Genomic DNA, 16,241 nt, shown 5'->3' with positions numbered 1-16,241 from the left:
ACTGCAGTGTACCATTCATGTCACAGTGAGGAGAAATGTCCCCCCTGTACCTATCTCACTCAGAAATGGTGTATGGGCAAGCATGAAGTAAGTCTGGACAATTAATGGTTTTGAATACTAAACAGTTTTTTATGACTGTAGGCTTAGATGTTTGTGTCATCTTTGAAATGGAATGTGTTACTGGAGTTGGAGTTTAGTGTGATTAAATTGGAGAAGTATATCTTTTATTCCGTATGCATGCAAACCAACTCTATTGGACTATAGTATAAAACAAAATTCATTCTTGATCTAAGATCTTTTAGTATTAAGATTCTTATGTGGACAGTGCTAATGAAGGTGTGAACAGTAAAAGCGCTTTGAGATTTCCTTTGATAATTTTTACTGTTAGTTGTCATCTTCTTCCTTTCCTCTTTCAGCTGCGAAGTAATATTCCTTGTCATCTCACCGACATTTCCTGCGGACTTCGCTGCAATCAAATGTTAAAATGTGGAATGCACAAATGTAAAAGAATTTGTCATAAAGGAGAATGTCTTATAGATGAAGAATGTAAACAGCCGTGTATTATTCCAAGGCTATATTGTAATCATCCATGTATGGCTCCATGTCATCCTTCTTCACACTGCCCGACAACATCCTGCTGTGCAAAGGTTAGATATCTAAAGAAAATTCACTGCCAAGTCACAGGTGAATTATATGGTTAAATTATCAGCCAGTAACAGTTGTGACATGTTTGTATATTGATAGCATAACATTTTTTCTGTAAACTTAAAATACTGATTTTTTAAAAATAAAACTATTCATCACTTTTAGTTAGCCATTATTCCAATAAAATAGGCCTTCTAAAATGAATAAGTTTATATCCTTCATGGCAGTAAATCCTCCATGGTAGTAAATAGACAAAACTTTAAAAAGCTGCTTACTTATGTGTTATGGCAGGTTGATCTTCAGTGTGAGTGTGGAAGAAGAAAGGAGAGTATGATATGCTCTGAAGCATCTAATACATATCAAAGGTTGGTATGGTAATAATTCTTTCAATTCCTTACTGGACCTATTGCTTCACAGTTTGATTAAATTGCAGGTAGTTAGACTTGACTAAATATATTTAGTTTACAAGCTTTTTAACTTTTTTGTACTTTGACGTACGGTAGTTTTGGGCGGGGGGGCTGTGGTATTTCCCAGAGCTTTTGTACCAGCTATGCTGTATTAGAACTCTTTTTTTTCTTTTTTTGCTGTTGATATGTCAAAGCTGGACTCTTCCATATGTTGAACTGTATTCTATCCGCAAAGAACAATTAGGTACAAATTTTTCAAGTCCAGATTCAGGCTCCTGAAGGTAGTTGATTGCAGTCCAAATGTGACTTGCTGTCCCAAGCTTCCAATCATGTATGATGGAACCTAGGCAGTAGAGATGATGGATGCTGAAGAGTGATTTAAGGTAATTCTGAAATAGCTAAATTTAGGCAGGAGAGCTTTGGCATCTAAATCTTGGGTTTTAATCTTGGGCAAACTGAGCCCTACCCAACTGTATTTATTGCAACAATCTCCAGATCCTATGTCTAAACTTAATTTTCTCTCTCATAAGAGAGAGAGCAGGGAATGGACAAGGAAAAGAAGAAAAATGGGGCTTTGGAACTTTTGAAATGAATACAGCAAAACAGTAATAATAATATTTTTTAAAAATCTTACTCTAAAGCTGTGATTGAAAGGGAGTAAAAAAAGTTAGTCAAAAGAGTTAGTATGTGATCAGAGATCTGCTCTGTATCCTGCTTGATAGGCATCCAAAATCTGAGATTCTTCCTGTCTTTTAGAGAAGGTTTTTTAGTGATGGGTTTATTTGGAACTGTTATCAGAGGGCCTTTTTTTTGTCCTAGCCCAGCTTAGGGTATGCTGCTTGGATTCTGCTGAACACTCTCCATATTCAAGTTCTGAGAGAAAATAGTTTAGCTTAGGTATTTAATGCTACCTAATGAAAACAAGGAGAAAAATGTGCTAACTAGAAACAATCAAGAACATTTGTAGTCAGTATTAAGTTGAATCGAAGATATATGTACAGAAGTGTGATTTTTATGGTATTTTCATCACTATGAATACAAATCAGAAGACTGGCTCAATGTTGAAATACCAGTTTAAATTGACAAATGCTTGTCATTAATGATAAGTTCAGAAGATAACATACAAGATTTTTGAAGTTCTTTCTCTGCTGTTTTATAACTCAGGCACTGCCTAATTATTCATGCAAGGAAAATGGTTCTTTAAAGCCAGAGAGAGATCTTGCATGTGTAAGGTGAATAGATATGTATTTATTTCTCTGATCAGAGCCCAAATCTGGAGGAAGAGAAACTCTTCTGTTTAAAGCAGGTGTTTGTATCAGTTAAAATGCGTTCATACGTGCTTATAAGTTACTCTTGACTTGTGATAGTAACGTGCCAGCTAAGTTTGATAACTCCAGCAGTTCAGGTTCCTGAAAGATTATTCTAATTTTGTGGAGATAAGTTGGCCATTTTTCCTACCTATCAACAAACCAACACGACGATAACAAAAACCATTAAAAGAAACCACAAAAAAGTAAAAGTCAACAAATTAGGGGAGTATCCAAGTTTTCTCAAAAATTTTAGAGACATGATAAAACAGCTTTGATAAAACAGTTTTTTCAATGAATGCTGATGAAAGAATGTCCAAGGGAACACAAAATACCTGTGCTGCTGTTGCCTTAGACAGCACAAGTTCTATCTTCATTATAGTGCAAGGATTTTGTATCTCCAGGGCTTCATACTTCCTCAAAATTTCTGGCAATGCAGCTCCTCTATGCACTGACTGTCCCTGGTCCTTGCAGCAATCATCTGACTCCCCTTCTTCCAGATCCCACCAATCCACTCTTTTATACCACTTGTTCTTATTGGTTACAGGTGTGGCCTGTAAAGATCAGGCCTGCTTCTAATCTTAGTAATTGGTCCAGCTGCAACTCATTGGGGGATAAGATTACCTTCTGTACCACCTTCATTTACCCATACTGCATCCCCCTACATGCTGCTATATCCGTACATATGGCACAAATGATGTCATATCATCTAATATCCCATTATCTAGACTGTGGCATCAGCTGATTAATATGAAGGGCCTCTAAATGATTTTTTTGTTTTATGTAGTATGATTAGCCTCCTTCCTGATAGATGGTTAGTCTTTGAATGTGATGAAAAACATAAAGAGAGAAACATACCGTAACAAACATATCCTTTTATTTTAATGTAACAGAAAAGCTAGTTCAAGAGGATACAATGTTTCATTTTTAGGAGTTTGTTTGAAAATTTTGTGGGATGTTTCCATAAAAAATTCCTGTATATTTTAGTTATACAAATTTTAGCAAAGGAGACTGGGAAGGGAATTAGGAAGAATCTTTATAAAGAAAATGGTAATGATCTGGGTAGGCATTTTGTCCTTTCCTTGTGGTTTGTGTTAACCATATTTTACAAGCAAATTTTTAAGTAATTTATAAATTCACTTTACAGATTTTAGTTGCACACAGTCAGAGAAAAATCAGATGAAATGATAGTTAAAGCTATATGGTAACCTGTAGCTTGTATAATTAGCAAGCGAGGAGAAAGAGTATTTGCCATGCGTAAGAACTTGCATAAGAAGCATGTCCATTTGTTAGCGTTACTCCTAGTTGAGGGAGATGAGAGTAGACTCTTGATTTATGTAACTAGATCAGATTCCTAAAACTTGGTGATGTAGAACTAGAGTTCAGATCTTATGAGAAAAAGATCAGTCTGTCTTACTTCTTCTACCTAGATGTTGAATCTGCACCCGTATATACCTTTTTAGAAGTTTATGTGTTGCCTTAAATGAAATCTACCACTCTCTTTTTCAGAATAGCTGCTATATCTATAGCAACTAAGCTAACAGATCTACAGCTTGGGGATTCAGTGGAAATTAGTAGGCTTATTACGAAAAAAGAAATGAAGCAAGCCAGGTAAGGAGATACATGTAGTAGCGTATTTGAAGCTTTTGTGTGTATCTGAAGCAAAGGTGACATGCAAAATATATTATTTCGGTGATAAAAATGCTAGCTGTAGTACCAGTCTGACTCTACTTTAGCAATATGCTTAAAGAGTGTTTTGCAGTTCTGTGGTGCTTCATGGTTTTTCTTTCATGTAGAATGAGATCTCTGTCATTGTATGTCTGGTTGTGGTTTCAGAGCTTTTTTCCTACTCTGCCAACTCATTTGAGTTCCTCTGGATTTTTTCAAATTTCTAGACAGAGCAATAGACTTTATCTTCTGTTTCAGCAATCCAGTGTTCCTTTCTGGATGATTGATAGGACATATTTTCTCCTAGTCATCATCTTAACTATTTATAATATTCTTGTATTACCTGTTTTAGAATTTTTCATGTTTGTACTGGTGCTTTGGTGTTGTCGTCCTGGCTGGCACCACAAACCTGATTTTAATTTTGTGATACAAGTTTTCCTGATGTTCCTCAGGAATGAAAGAGCTTGTCCCTTTACTTATACTCTTTATGAAGTTGTCAACTTTCTCCAGCATCCTTCTGTCAGAAAGTTGACTTACTGAAGTCTTTGCTTTTGAAGTCCCTAATCTCTGGTTTTAGTTTATTTCTATTATCATCTTCTTTCTTTATATTGCATTTGATAATTTCAGAGTCAGTCTATTATGTGTGATAAAATCTAATGTTCCTTTATATTGTGTAAAGTCAAAATAATGACATTTCCCATATAGTTGCTTCATGATTTCCTGTACCAAAGCTAGTGCCAGCATACTTAAGAACTTTTTCTATTGCGTTATAGTCACTAACACATATCTTTCTGTGTGGACACACACTGCCCTTTCCTTGAACAATTGAAATTACCAGAGATGGCTTTTCTTTGCACAAGTCTTTCCTAATATCATACCTAAACTGTGGTAGGTAGCCTTTATTCACAGAATCACTAGGATGGAAGAGACCTTCAAGATCATCAAGTCCAACCCATGCCCTAACACCTCAACTAAACTGTGCCACTGACTGCCACATCCAGTCTTTTTTTAAACACAAGTAGGGATGGTCTACCATCTCCGCGGACAGACACGACCTACCCCTCCTAAACCCATGCTGGCTGGGTCTGATAGATACCCTGGCTGTCCTGTTAGTGCTGCGTGATGACACTCAATATAAACTGTTCTGTTATCTTACTGGGTACTGAGGTCAGGCTAACTGGCCTTTAATTACCAGGATCCTCCTTCCCACCCTTTTTTGTGAATGGGCGTCACACTGGCCCACTTCCAGTCATCTGGAACCTCACCAGTGAGCCAGGACTGTTGGTAAATGATGGAGACCAGCTTCGCGAGCTCATCTGCCAGCTCCCTCATCACCCTGGGATGGATCCCATCTGGTCCCTTAAATTTATGAACATCCAAGTGGCTCAGCAGTTCTCTGACTGCCTCCTCCTGGATAACAGGGGAGCTATTCTGCTCCCTGATACCATCTACCAACCCAGAAGGACAGTTGTCGTGAGGACACCAAGGACTGAGGTAAAGAAGGCATTAAGTACTTCCACCTTCTCCTCATCTGCAGTTCCCTCCCTCATCCAATAGAGAAAGAAGGCTGGTCTTACCCTTCCTTTTGCTGTTAGTGTATTTGTAAAAACATTTTTTATTATCCTTTAAAAAAGCTGCCAAATTAAGTTTGAAGTGAGCTTTGGCCTCCCTAATTTTTTTCCTACATGCCCTAGCAACCCCCTTAAATACTTTCAGAGAGCCCTGACCCTCATTCCAAAGTTGATACATCCTCTTTTTATTCCTAAGTCCTTTCAAAACCTTTTTGTCCATCCAGGCTGAACATCTGCTTTGTCAATTTATCTTTTGGCACACAGGAACAGTCTGTTCTTCTGCCCTTCAGATCTTTGTTTTGAAGCATGGCCACCTTTCCTGAACTCCTTTGTTTTTAGGGGTTGCTTCCTAAGGTACTCTCTGAATAATCTCCTAAATAGGCCCAAGTCTGCCCTCTGGAAGTCCAATGTAGAAGTCTTAATGAAATCCTCCTGCTTTCACCAAATAGCAAGAACTCTGTAATTTCATGATCACTATGCCCCAAGTGGCCTTCAACCACCACATCTCCCACCAGCCCATCTCTGTTTGCAAATGATAGGTCTAACATAGTCCCTCCCCTGGTGGGCTTATTCACCAGCTGTGACAAAAAGTTGTCCTCCACGCACTCTAAAAACTTCCTGGACTGCCTCTTTTCTGTTGTATTAAGTTCCCAGCAGATGTCTGGTAGGTTGAAGTGACCTACGAGAACAAAGGCTGGTGATCCTGAAACATTCTCCAGCTGCCCATAGAATAAGTTGTCCACCTCTCCCTCCGTGTTGGGTGGATGATAACAGACTCCCAGTAGGATGTCAGCCTCGTTAGCCTTCCCCTTAATTCTTACCCATAGGCATTCCACTTCGTCATTATTAGTTTCAATACCCATGGGATCAAACGCCTCCCTAATATAAAGGGCCACTCCTTCACCTCTTCTCTGTTTCCTGTCTCTTCTAAAGAGCTTGTAGCCATGCAGTGCAGCACTCCAGCTATGTGAGCTGTCCAACCACGTTTCCATGATGGCAACTACATCATAGCTTTCTTGCTGTACCATGGCTTCCAGCCCTTCTTGTTTGTTACCTGTGCTGCGTGCAGTAGTATACATGCAGCTCAGCTGGGCTGCTGATTTCACCCCTAACTCAGGCTTACCACCCTTGGGCCTGCTTCCAGACAGCCCAGTTACATCCCCTTCCCCCTTCAAACCTAGTTTAAAGCCCTCTCAATGGGGTCTGCCAGGGAATGAGCTAAATCCTTCTGCCCTTAACAGAGAGATGGAGCCCATCCAGTTCCAGCAGCCAGGTGCCACAAAAGTTGCCCCATGATCAAAGAACCCAAAATTCTGCTGATGACACCAACCCTTGAGCCACTTGTTGATGATGTGGGCTCTCCCTGTTCCTTTCACTGTTTTTCACTGCCACCAAAGGGACTGAGCAGAGCACTGCCTGTGCTCCTGCCCTATCAACAATTTGACCCAGTGCCCTTAAGTCCCTTTTAATTTCCCTGACACTCCTCTTTTCAATCTCATCACTGCTAACCTGGAGTATCAGCAGCGGGTAATAATCAGAGGGCTGAATCAGCCCAGGGAGTCTCTCAGTAATATCCTGTACCTGGGCCCCAGGGAGGCAGCAGACCTCCCTGTGGGATGGGTCTGGTCGACATTTGGGGCCCTCTGTTCCCTTCAGAAGGGAGTCACCCACTACAACTACCCTTCTTTTTTTTTTATTGATGTCAGAGGTGGTGATCCATCTGAATGGATCGTAGAAGAAGCATAATTGAGAGGCCTACTGGGCAGATCATTAACTTCTACGTCATCTGGCTGATCCTCTAGATCCAGAGCCTCATACCTTTTCTGAAGTGGCACCTGGGTGGGTCATGGAGGTTGGGAGGAATTTCTGTTACCTCCCCGAGTTAGGGACCCATTTCCACTCCCCTTCATCCACCAGGTGTCCTCCTATTGCCTGACTGTGGAAGTCATGTGAGTCCTCTGACTCCTGGTGGGCCTCCCTCAAGGATGGAACAGTGGAACTCTTACCAATCTATTTAGCTTTCAATTTACCAATATAACATCTAGTTCAGAAGCTTTTTTCCTCAATTCCTATACAACCTTGGTAACTGCTGCTCCTGTTCAAGACCTAGAGAAGATACTGGGTGCTCAAAAATCTTTGATTATTGCTTATTTGTTTATTTCTAGCTCTGTCTGTTCTAATACAATAAAATATTCTCACACGTTCTTGTTACTTCTTTAGGCTGTGATAATATGAGACCAACACGCTACAGCTTGAAAAGTATGAGGTGCAGCAATGATTCTAATTTTAGTTTTCTTTCATAATTCAGGTTGCAATGTGACGAAGAATGCTTAGCTATTCAGAGGAACAGGTGGGAAATTAACTTGCTTACTTTTTTTTTTTTAACAGAAGTAGTCTAGGCTTGGAAAGGTAATGCTATGTAGAGAAGAAATCTTTTTCTTCATGACCTAGAGAAAAGATAAATGTGGAGATGATTCCTGTTATAAAGATCTATATTGAATGATCAGAAATCTTGCTAGAATATTCTAGCTCTAAATGAGTAGTTTCAAATGTACAGACCATATCTTTTGAAAGCTATTAATTTGTATTAGTAAGCTGTAACTTAATTCTTCTGTGATGTGTGGAAGATTTGGGGGGATTTATATGGGGTTTTTTTTGTTTGCTTATGTTTTGTTATATTTTGGGGGTTTTCCCTCCTACCCTCAAATTTAGGCGCCTTGCTGAAGCTCTTGAAATAGATGATAATTCTGATCCTTTTAAAATCCGTTCTTCTGGACCAAAGTACAGTGACCTTTTAAAAGAAGATGCAAGGTATGTGTTTTAATAATGGCAGGTGTCATAAGTCAGCAGTGTTGAGAGCAAGATGGGAAATGCAGAACAGTTCTATTTACTCTTCTAAAAATAGCTGCCTTGGTATTAGAAGGCAGTTAAAGCAAAGAAGTTGATATGCACTTCTCAAGACCTCCCAAATGAGAACCTGAAAAGTAAAAAGTGTCTGACAGGTTACTTTTTTCGGTAATCAAACCAGATTTAAACTGGTAACATCATTTTACACCATTCTCACTATGAATCAGTACCTGTACTTTTCACATCTCTACTGCTTTTACTTTCTACCTCAGTGCTCCATTTCAAAACAAAAAGTGATGACAAAACAATGAAATTATTATTATTATTATTATTATTATTATTATTATTATTATTATTATTATTATTATTATTATTATGCTTACACTCACTTTTAGACTATCATATCCTACTGTTCTTTCTACCACGTCCCTTTTTTTTTTTGCCTTACTGCTTTTATTTTAAAAATAAAGAAATGGAATTAATAAAATGTTGCATGCAGAGCAAAGCCTGTGCCAATGTGACTGCGTAGCAGGTAGCTAGACTGAAACATCCTAAAATGAGGAAATGGGAAATCAAGGTACTGTCAAAACCACCACACCAATAAATACTTTGTAATCTGGAATGACAAGAAGGCATCTGACACATTTTTTAAAAGACGTTGAGATGAGGTGTCATCTGAGAGTTTTTACTTTTGTGTGTGTTTGTAGGCATGACATTAGTTTTTACCAGGTATAAGTTTTGTAGAACAGCTTAGTATGTTTTCTTCTTCCTCTAGTATTCTAATGCTGCATAAATGTCATTGTTTTGTAAGGATGTTTGCTACTTGAAAATCCTTTATTTGATTTGCTGATATTTTGAGATAAGTGAAAATTTTACATAAGCAACTATTCAGAATTTAAGAGTAAGTTATATCTTCTTTACTTCCGACTGATGAACCTGCTGCAAAATAGGAGCTGAATGTTTTCATTGTGGGGCTATCGTTTTATTAGTATTTGCATTTAAAAGTGCTATTTTATAAGTACTATTCTCTTAGTTGTGTGTAGAATATATTTCACTTCATCTTCTTCAGAAAACACAGCCCACACTTTCAGTGCAATAAGAAGGGGAAAGTTTTGCATTGTGTGTATAGTCTGCTGTGTAGTCTACTGTGTTTTTTTGGAGTACAGTTCTATCTCGTCTTTCTGCCAGCCGCTACCCATAGTGCAAGTTCATCTTTCATGTACAGAACTGACCAGATCATTCACTGTACTGCAGATGTTCAAACAGATACCTTGGAAAGTAGCCTTAATGCTTTGACTCTCCTCATTCTTTCTGTGATTTTACTTGTGTTTCCTTTGTAGCCTCTTTACAATGGTAATTTACAATAAACAAATAGACCAAGATTATTCTTACTGAGTCATAGCTAAAGCAAAAGTTTTTGTTAATCTTCAAATCAATTACTTTGTACATTGAATTACTGGATTTCATTTATCTAGTTTTAAAGACAAATGAGTTTCTACTTATAGTAACATAGCTCTCTTTACAAGAGCAGCAATTTGTGAATCTATGGCTTTATGAATTTTCTTCCTTGACTGCTCCTGATGTCTCAGTAGTATAGCAAAATACTTGGCTTTCCATCAAAATGGCAGGATCTAGATATTGTATGTGTTACAGTATGCTTTTCAGGTGGCTCAGTATTCTGGATAATTTTTGACAAATTAATTTATTCTTGCTTGAGTGCATCACTCCAGTAATGCAGGAGTTCAGAGCTTGTGGCTTTCTACAGACCATAAGTTATATGCAGGATCTTAGAATGATTGAGAAACATGAGAGCTGCTTCCCTGTGGATTCAGAGTCATTGCCTCAAGAAGGTAGCAGCTACCAAAGTCATATTATCTTCTGTAGGAAATTAATTGATCTGTGTAGCTGATACATTGTCAAGAGCTGAAAAAAATGTATACCTAAAAATGAACAAACCTCGAGGAACTCCTGATTTTGAGGTGTAAACTTTAAATACAGAATCCTAAAGCTCCCAAAATGCAGTACAACTCCAGGTAACAGGAAGAAAAGTGAGTGTAAGCATGCCAAGATAATATGTCTCTTTTGTAGGACAGTGGCAGGAGAAGGGCACACCAGGAATAGCATGGTAATGCTAATCTTGCTGATGTGTTTGCCAGGATCTGATAAGGAGTCAAAAGAAGTCTCTCCACCATATAGCTTTTTTACATGAGGAGATATTCTGCTGCCAAGGGGAATCCATCTTGTAGCATGGAGATGCCTACCAACTGAGCACAGATGAGGGGGTACAGATCCACTGGCTGGACACCTCAGCACTGACCTTTCTAAGAAGCTTCAGAAATACATACAGAGAGTAAGGAAATGCTCAGGTTGATCTGTTGACATGAAGTTGGAGGATAGATCAGCACAAGGATCAATGTCCAATTGGACATTGATGATGTTGAGGCTGCTATTTGATGAATTAAAACTACTGGAGAAGGAGAGAACATCTGGAGTATCTAGCCACCTGGAGCTACACAGAACAGAATTTTCTTATTTAGTTATGGCTGTGCAAGACCCCATTGTGTGGACCATGAAAATCTCTGGGTTTATAAGCTCCTAAAGGGCTTTTGGTTTTTGTTTGGTTTTTTGGTTTTTTTTAATGTATCCTCCAGTGTGTTAGCTGGTTCCTTAGTATGCTTTTAAATATTATATATCAGATGCTTGTGGACCCTCTCACTGGATTGTTGATACATGTGTTTTGCCTGCCACGATCACTTCACCTTGAAATTTGGGCATCCCTAGTGGGTTTGGTTGGGTTTTTTGTTTGGGGATTGGGGTTTTTTAAAACTTGAAATTATTGCTGTAATATTTTTTCCAAGGCCTCATGCCACATGAGCTGACTCTGTATTTCACACCATAGGTGTCTGGAGATCCCTTTCTTTTTAACTCTAGCCAATTCAAGTCCTTTTTCCAATTCTCCCAGTGTTATACTTCTGTCTAATGAAGACCAAGGGATTCTCCTAGCTACATTCAGTGTCTGTGTATTCTTGCTAAACCTTGAAGGTTTGTTTACTAGTGATGGGCTAAATCCATCATATCTGATCAAGTGATGTTGGTAGCAGAGCTATTCAGTGTTGTCATTTTGCACATTTGTTTGAGACTATTTTTATGGTCTTTTAGTGATACATTGACTTCAGCGCCCAGAATTTTGGTATAACATCTACCAAAGATAGTTGTACTTGCTTTGGTAGACACTTCTTAATTAGTTAAATTCTGACATCATTCACAAAGTAGTACTGTGTTGGTATGGAATAGTGCCTGGTTTTTGAAGAATTACTTACTACTAACCAGCTTTGAGATACGAAATCTTTGTATAGTCTTTTTTCCCCATGGAGATGGTGGCCTAACAAATAGCTGTTATAAATGATCAGATCGACAGCCAAATTTATAAAAAAATTTAACAAAGATTTATTAGATCAACAACAAAAATAGAATTTCGAAAAACCACCACAGCCAAGGCAGCGTCAACCCCAGAAGTTGGCGCTGGGTGAACCTGGATGCGACTGACAGAGTGCCAGTGTATCCTCAGTGGATCACCCCGACTGCTTCATGCCGCCAGCTTATATCCCATTTATTCTGCCCGAGGCAGAAATGACAGAAGGTTCTTTTGTGTCCCTTCACATGTATAACTGGGACCATACAGATGCAGAAATATACAAAAGCCAGTCCAGGTGTCCAGATGGCTGTCTGAACTTCTTCTAATAGCCTTCTTTCACATGTAACAGAGTGGTGCTGGTGCTCAAGTTGGTAAATGCAATCTCTCCAGGTGAAAATTCTCATGAACAGCTCAGACATTCCTGGGAAGTTGGCACTCATGGCCCAGGAAGGTTTCATTCTTACGTTAACGGACTTGATATTATCTTAACGATGTCCGGGAACTAATTGAATAGAAATAAGACTCTGTTCACAGCCAGGGTGGTCAAAGACCTAAGTTGGATATTACAATATTTTATACACATATATAGATAGCATGAATTAACTCTAATATATACTACACATCCTTACTTTTAAAGTTAGTTTACTTGCTTATTTAAGAACAGAGCACAAAGTTCACCCTTAAGTGAAAGACTTGACGTACTGTGATGAAAGTAGCTACCAAAAAATACTTCAAACAAATCCTTAGTATCTCACATCAAGAATGTTTTATTTGCTTGCCGGTAGCCTTATGCTGCTTCTTGAATTCTTCATAATTTGTTATGCTATGGGAAATGAAGACCAAAATCAGTGAACTTTGTCTTGGAAAAGAACTCCACTTTGTTTGCCCTATCCCCATTTTTGTGTCTCATCATATATTGTAATTAAGTAAATTAATGACACGTAATTTAAAAACACCAAAATGGCAACTTCAAAATCTACATTATTCATTTGAAAATGTAGAATTGTATTATCAGACAGTAGAACTGTGTCATAGAATTTTATTCTTGGTTTCGGTTGTTGAAGAGGAAATAATTTTTTTTGTAATAGTGATGACACACTAACAGTCTTTTAATATGAATGAAGCTTTTCCTTTAGTCATTTGTGTTCTTGGTTTTTTCATTTTGTTCTTGTTTAAAAATATTACAAAATATGAAGATACTTTATCTTTGTACCCTCTCTTGCCTTGTTAACCTAGAATGCTGTTCTTGCAGGAAGGATATAAAATTTGTCAGTGACATTGAGAAGGAAATGAGAATGCTTGTGGAAGCTGTGAATAAGGTCAGTATTCATATACAAGTTTGATATTACTAAACATTATTAATACTCATGGTTACGAGTTGACACTAGATCTGTTTGGGTTCCAATATAGTGCACAGTTTATTGTTAAAAGAACAAAATTTTTGGGAGACCTAGTAGTTCAGGATTACTTTGGTGCCAAACCTTGCTTAAGGATTCAGGCAGTGCTAGGCTTTAATGCATCAATGGATTATCGTCAATTTCTGGATCTTCATTAATAAAATATTGTTAAAGATGATGTTTAAACATTCCTACTTTGAGAAGGAAAGCCTAGGTGCTTCTGATCCCTGTAGTGTAATTTGCTCACAGATTTTTGGATACCTTCCTATATTTGCCAGTGCATGAGGTTGTCCTTTTTCTTCTATAAAAAAACCTGGATTCAGCCACAGTGTTTGAGAGACTCCAGTATACTTAGAGAGGTTGATACCACACACACAATCATATGTTTTTCAGTGATACCACCTTCAGGTCTGTCAGGTTAGCTTGCTGCTACTCCATGAAAGACCCAGTATATGTGGTTCAAAGAACCATGTAAACTATACTATCCTCGGTTGCCCTTAGCTCAAGAAGGAGTTAATCTTCTGTAAAAAGCGTAATATTGAGCCCTCTAGGCCCTAAGGACAGTCACTTAACTTTATTCCTTCAAAAAATTATGAATGATGTTTCCTAAACAATCTTGGTGCTTGTCCATCTGTCTAATGTTCTTGCCCATTGTTTTTGTCATTAGAATGAAAGATTAAAATTAGTCAGTCTGTGTCTAGTTATCAAAGGGGCCCCGTGGGGTCATCCAGTCCAAGCTCCAAGCTCAAGCAGGGTCATCCTAGACAACATTGCATGGGATTGCATCTAGACAGTTCTGTAATATCTCCAGTGAGAGAGACTCCACCATCTCTCTGTACAATCTGTTTCAGTCCTCAGTCACCTGCACAGTAAAAAAGTTCTTTCTTATGTTCATGTGGAACTTCCTGTGCATCAGTTACTCCCTAATGCCTCTTTTCCTGTTGGGTGGCACTATTAAATGGCCACCTATTAAGAGGGCAGCTATTAAGCTGCCTGGCTCCATCCTCCTGACACTCTATCTTCAGATACTTATTGACAAAAGAAATAATAATAATAAAATCCTATTTGTCATCTCTTCTTGAGGCACAATAGGACCAGCTTTTTCAGCCTATGTTTGTGAGATGATCCAGTCCCCTGACATTTCTGTAGCCCTCTGCTGGATTTGCTCCAGGAGCTCCAGTACTGGACACAGAATTCCAGGTGAGGCCTCATGAGGACTGAGTAGAGGAGCAGGATCACCTCTCATGACCTCCTGGTCACACTCTTCCTAGCGTATGATGTCATTGGCCTTGTGCCACAAGGGCACAATGCTGTCTCATGACAGCTTGTTGCCTACCAGCACCTCCAGATCCTCGTCTGAAAATATGCTTTCCAGCAGGTCAGCCTATACTGGTGCATGAAGTTCTTCTTCCCCAAGTGCAGGTCTCTGTACTTGCCTTTAAAGAATTTCATAAGGTTCCTCTCTGCCCATTCCTCCTGCCTACTGAGATCCTTTTGAAGGGCTGCACAATGCTCTAGGGTGTCAGCCACTCCTCCCAGCTTTGGGTCATCAGTGAACTTGCTGAGGAGATATCTGCCCCTTCATCCAAGTCACTGATGAATAAGTTAAAACAATATTATAGCCAGTAATGACCACTGGGGAACACTGCTAGTTACAGCTCGACTCTCTGCCACCAATCACAATCCTCTGAGATCTGCTGTTCAGCCAGTTCTCACTACACCTCACTGTCCAGTCATCCAGGTTGCACTTTATGAGTTAAACTATGAGGGTGTCAGAGGACACAGTGTCAAAAATCTTCCTGAAGTCCAGGTAGACAATATTCAGTGCTCATGCCTTATCTATCCAGGGGATAGATAGTTGTACAGTCAGATTGGTTAAGCATGATTTTCCTTTGCTGAATCCATACTGACTAATCCTGATTGCCTTCCTGTCATCCCACGATGATCTTGAGGGTGAACCATTCCCATCACCTCTCCAGAGACTGGTGTGAGACTGTGTGTTGGTTTTGCATTGCCTGGTTTTTGGTAGTGGTGGGGGTCACAGAGGTGGCTTCTGTGAGAAGCTGCTAGAAACCTCCACCGTGTCTGGCAGAGCCAATCCCTGATGGCTCTGAAGATGGACATGCCACTGGCCAAATTTCTAATTACCTCTGCAATAATATATTTAAGGAGAAATCAAAACAAAGGTGGTGTCACAGTTTTGATTCCAGCTAGAGAAGAGGAGGAGGTGAAAGCTTGTGAGGGAAACAACATGGAGACACCAAGGTCAGTGGAGAAGGATGGGCAGGAGGTGCTCCAGGTGCCAGAGCTGTGATTGGCTCTGCAGGCTGTGATGATGACCATGATGAAGCAGGCAGTCTTGCAGCCCCTGGAGTTCCATGGGGGATGCAGAGATCCATCTGCAACCCATGTGGGAGGTGCCCACACTAGAGCAGGTGGATGTCTGGAGGACGCTGTGATCCAGTGGGAGAGCTGGTGGACAGAAGGGGTCCCTGCTTTCCAGCTGGAGCAGCCTGTCCTTGGAGGGCTGTTTGCTTGTGGAAGAATGACCTCAGTTTTGGAAGGACTGTTTGCCTGTGGGAGGAATTTACATTGCAGCAGTGCTGTGAGGACAGCTGCTTACAGCTGCTTGTGAGACTGGAACCATGCTGGAGAAGTTAATGGAGAACTGTCTACTGTAGAAGGGGACTCACAGGGGAACCATTTTTCTCCTTGAGCCAAGTGGAAGAAAAGGGTAATGAACTGACCAAAACCCTCACCCCCCTGTCTCCCTGGGCTTTCAATGGGAAGGAAGGAGTGGTTGGGGAAAAAAGCCCTTAAAACCACCAATTGTATTTCTCAGTATCCTGCTCTGATTTTGTTAGTAATAAATTCACTTTCTGTCTCTTAAGTTGAGCCTGCTTTGCCCTTGGGGTGTTTTCTTTGGATCTTTAACTCATGAACCCTTCATTAAATTTTCTGTCCTCTGTCCAGCTGTAGCAGGG

The 16,241-nt window shown here is 39.5% G+C and overlaps 1 protein-coding gene across 1 annotated transcript in view; it reads left to right on the top strand.

Moving 5' to 3' along the window:
* NFX1 (nuclear transcription factor, X-box binding 1) overlaps nucleotides 1-16,241 on the top strand; it is a 73,624-nt gene that overhangs the window by 41,516 nt on the left and 15,867 nt on the right. The window contains exons 14-20 of the mRNA XM_084207360.1: nucleotides 8-87; nucleotides 417-647; nucleotides 937-1,010; nucleotides 3,869-3,970; nucleotides 7,907-7,948; nucleotides 8,311-8,409; nucleotides 13,113-13,179. Coding sequence (XP_084063486.1) covers nucleotides 8-87; nucleotides 417-647; nucleotides 937-1,010; nucleotides 3,869-3,970; nucleotides 7,907-7,948; nucleotides 8,311-8,409; nucleotides 13,113-13,179 — 695 coding nt within the window. The remainder of the gene's footprint in view (nucleotides 1-7; nucleotides 88-416; nucleotides 648-936; nucleotides 1,011-3,868; nucleotides 3,971-7,906; nucleotides 7,949-8,310; nucleotides 8,410-13,112; nucleotides 13,180-16,241) is intronic.

The sequence above is a fragment of the Fringilla coelebs genome, assembly GCF_963513975.1.
Source record: "Fringilla coelebs genome assembly, chromosome: 1".
NCBI classification, from domain to species: domain Eukaryota; kingdom Metazoa; phylum Chordata; class Aves; order Passeriformes; family Fringillidae; genus Fringilla; species Fringilla coelebs.
The sequence above is the reverse complement of the archived record's forward strand: the minus strand, read 5'-3'. Positions and strand labels throughout refer to the sequence as shown.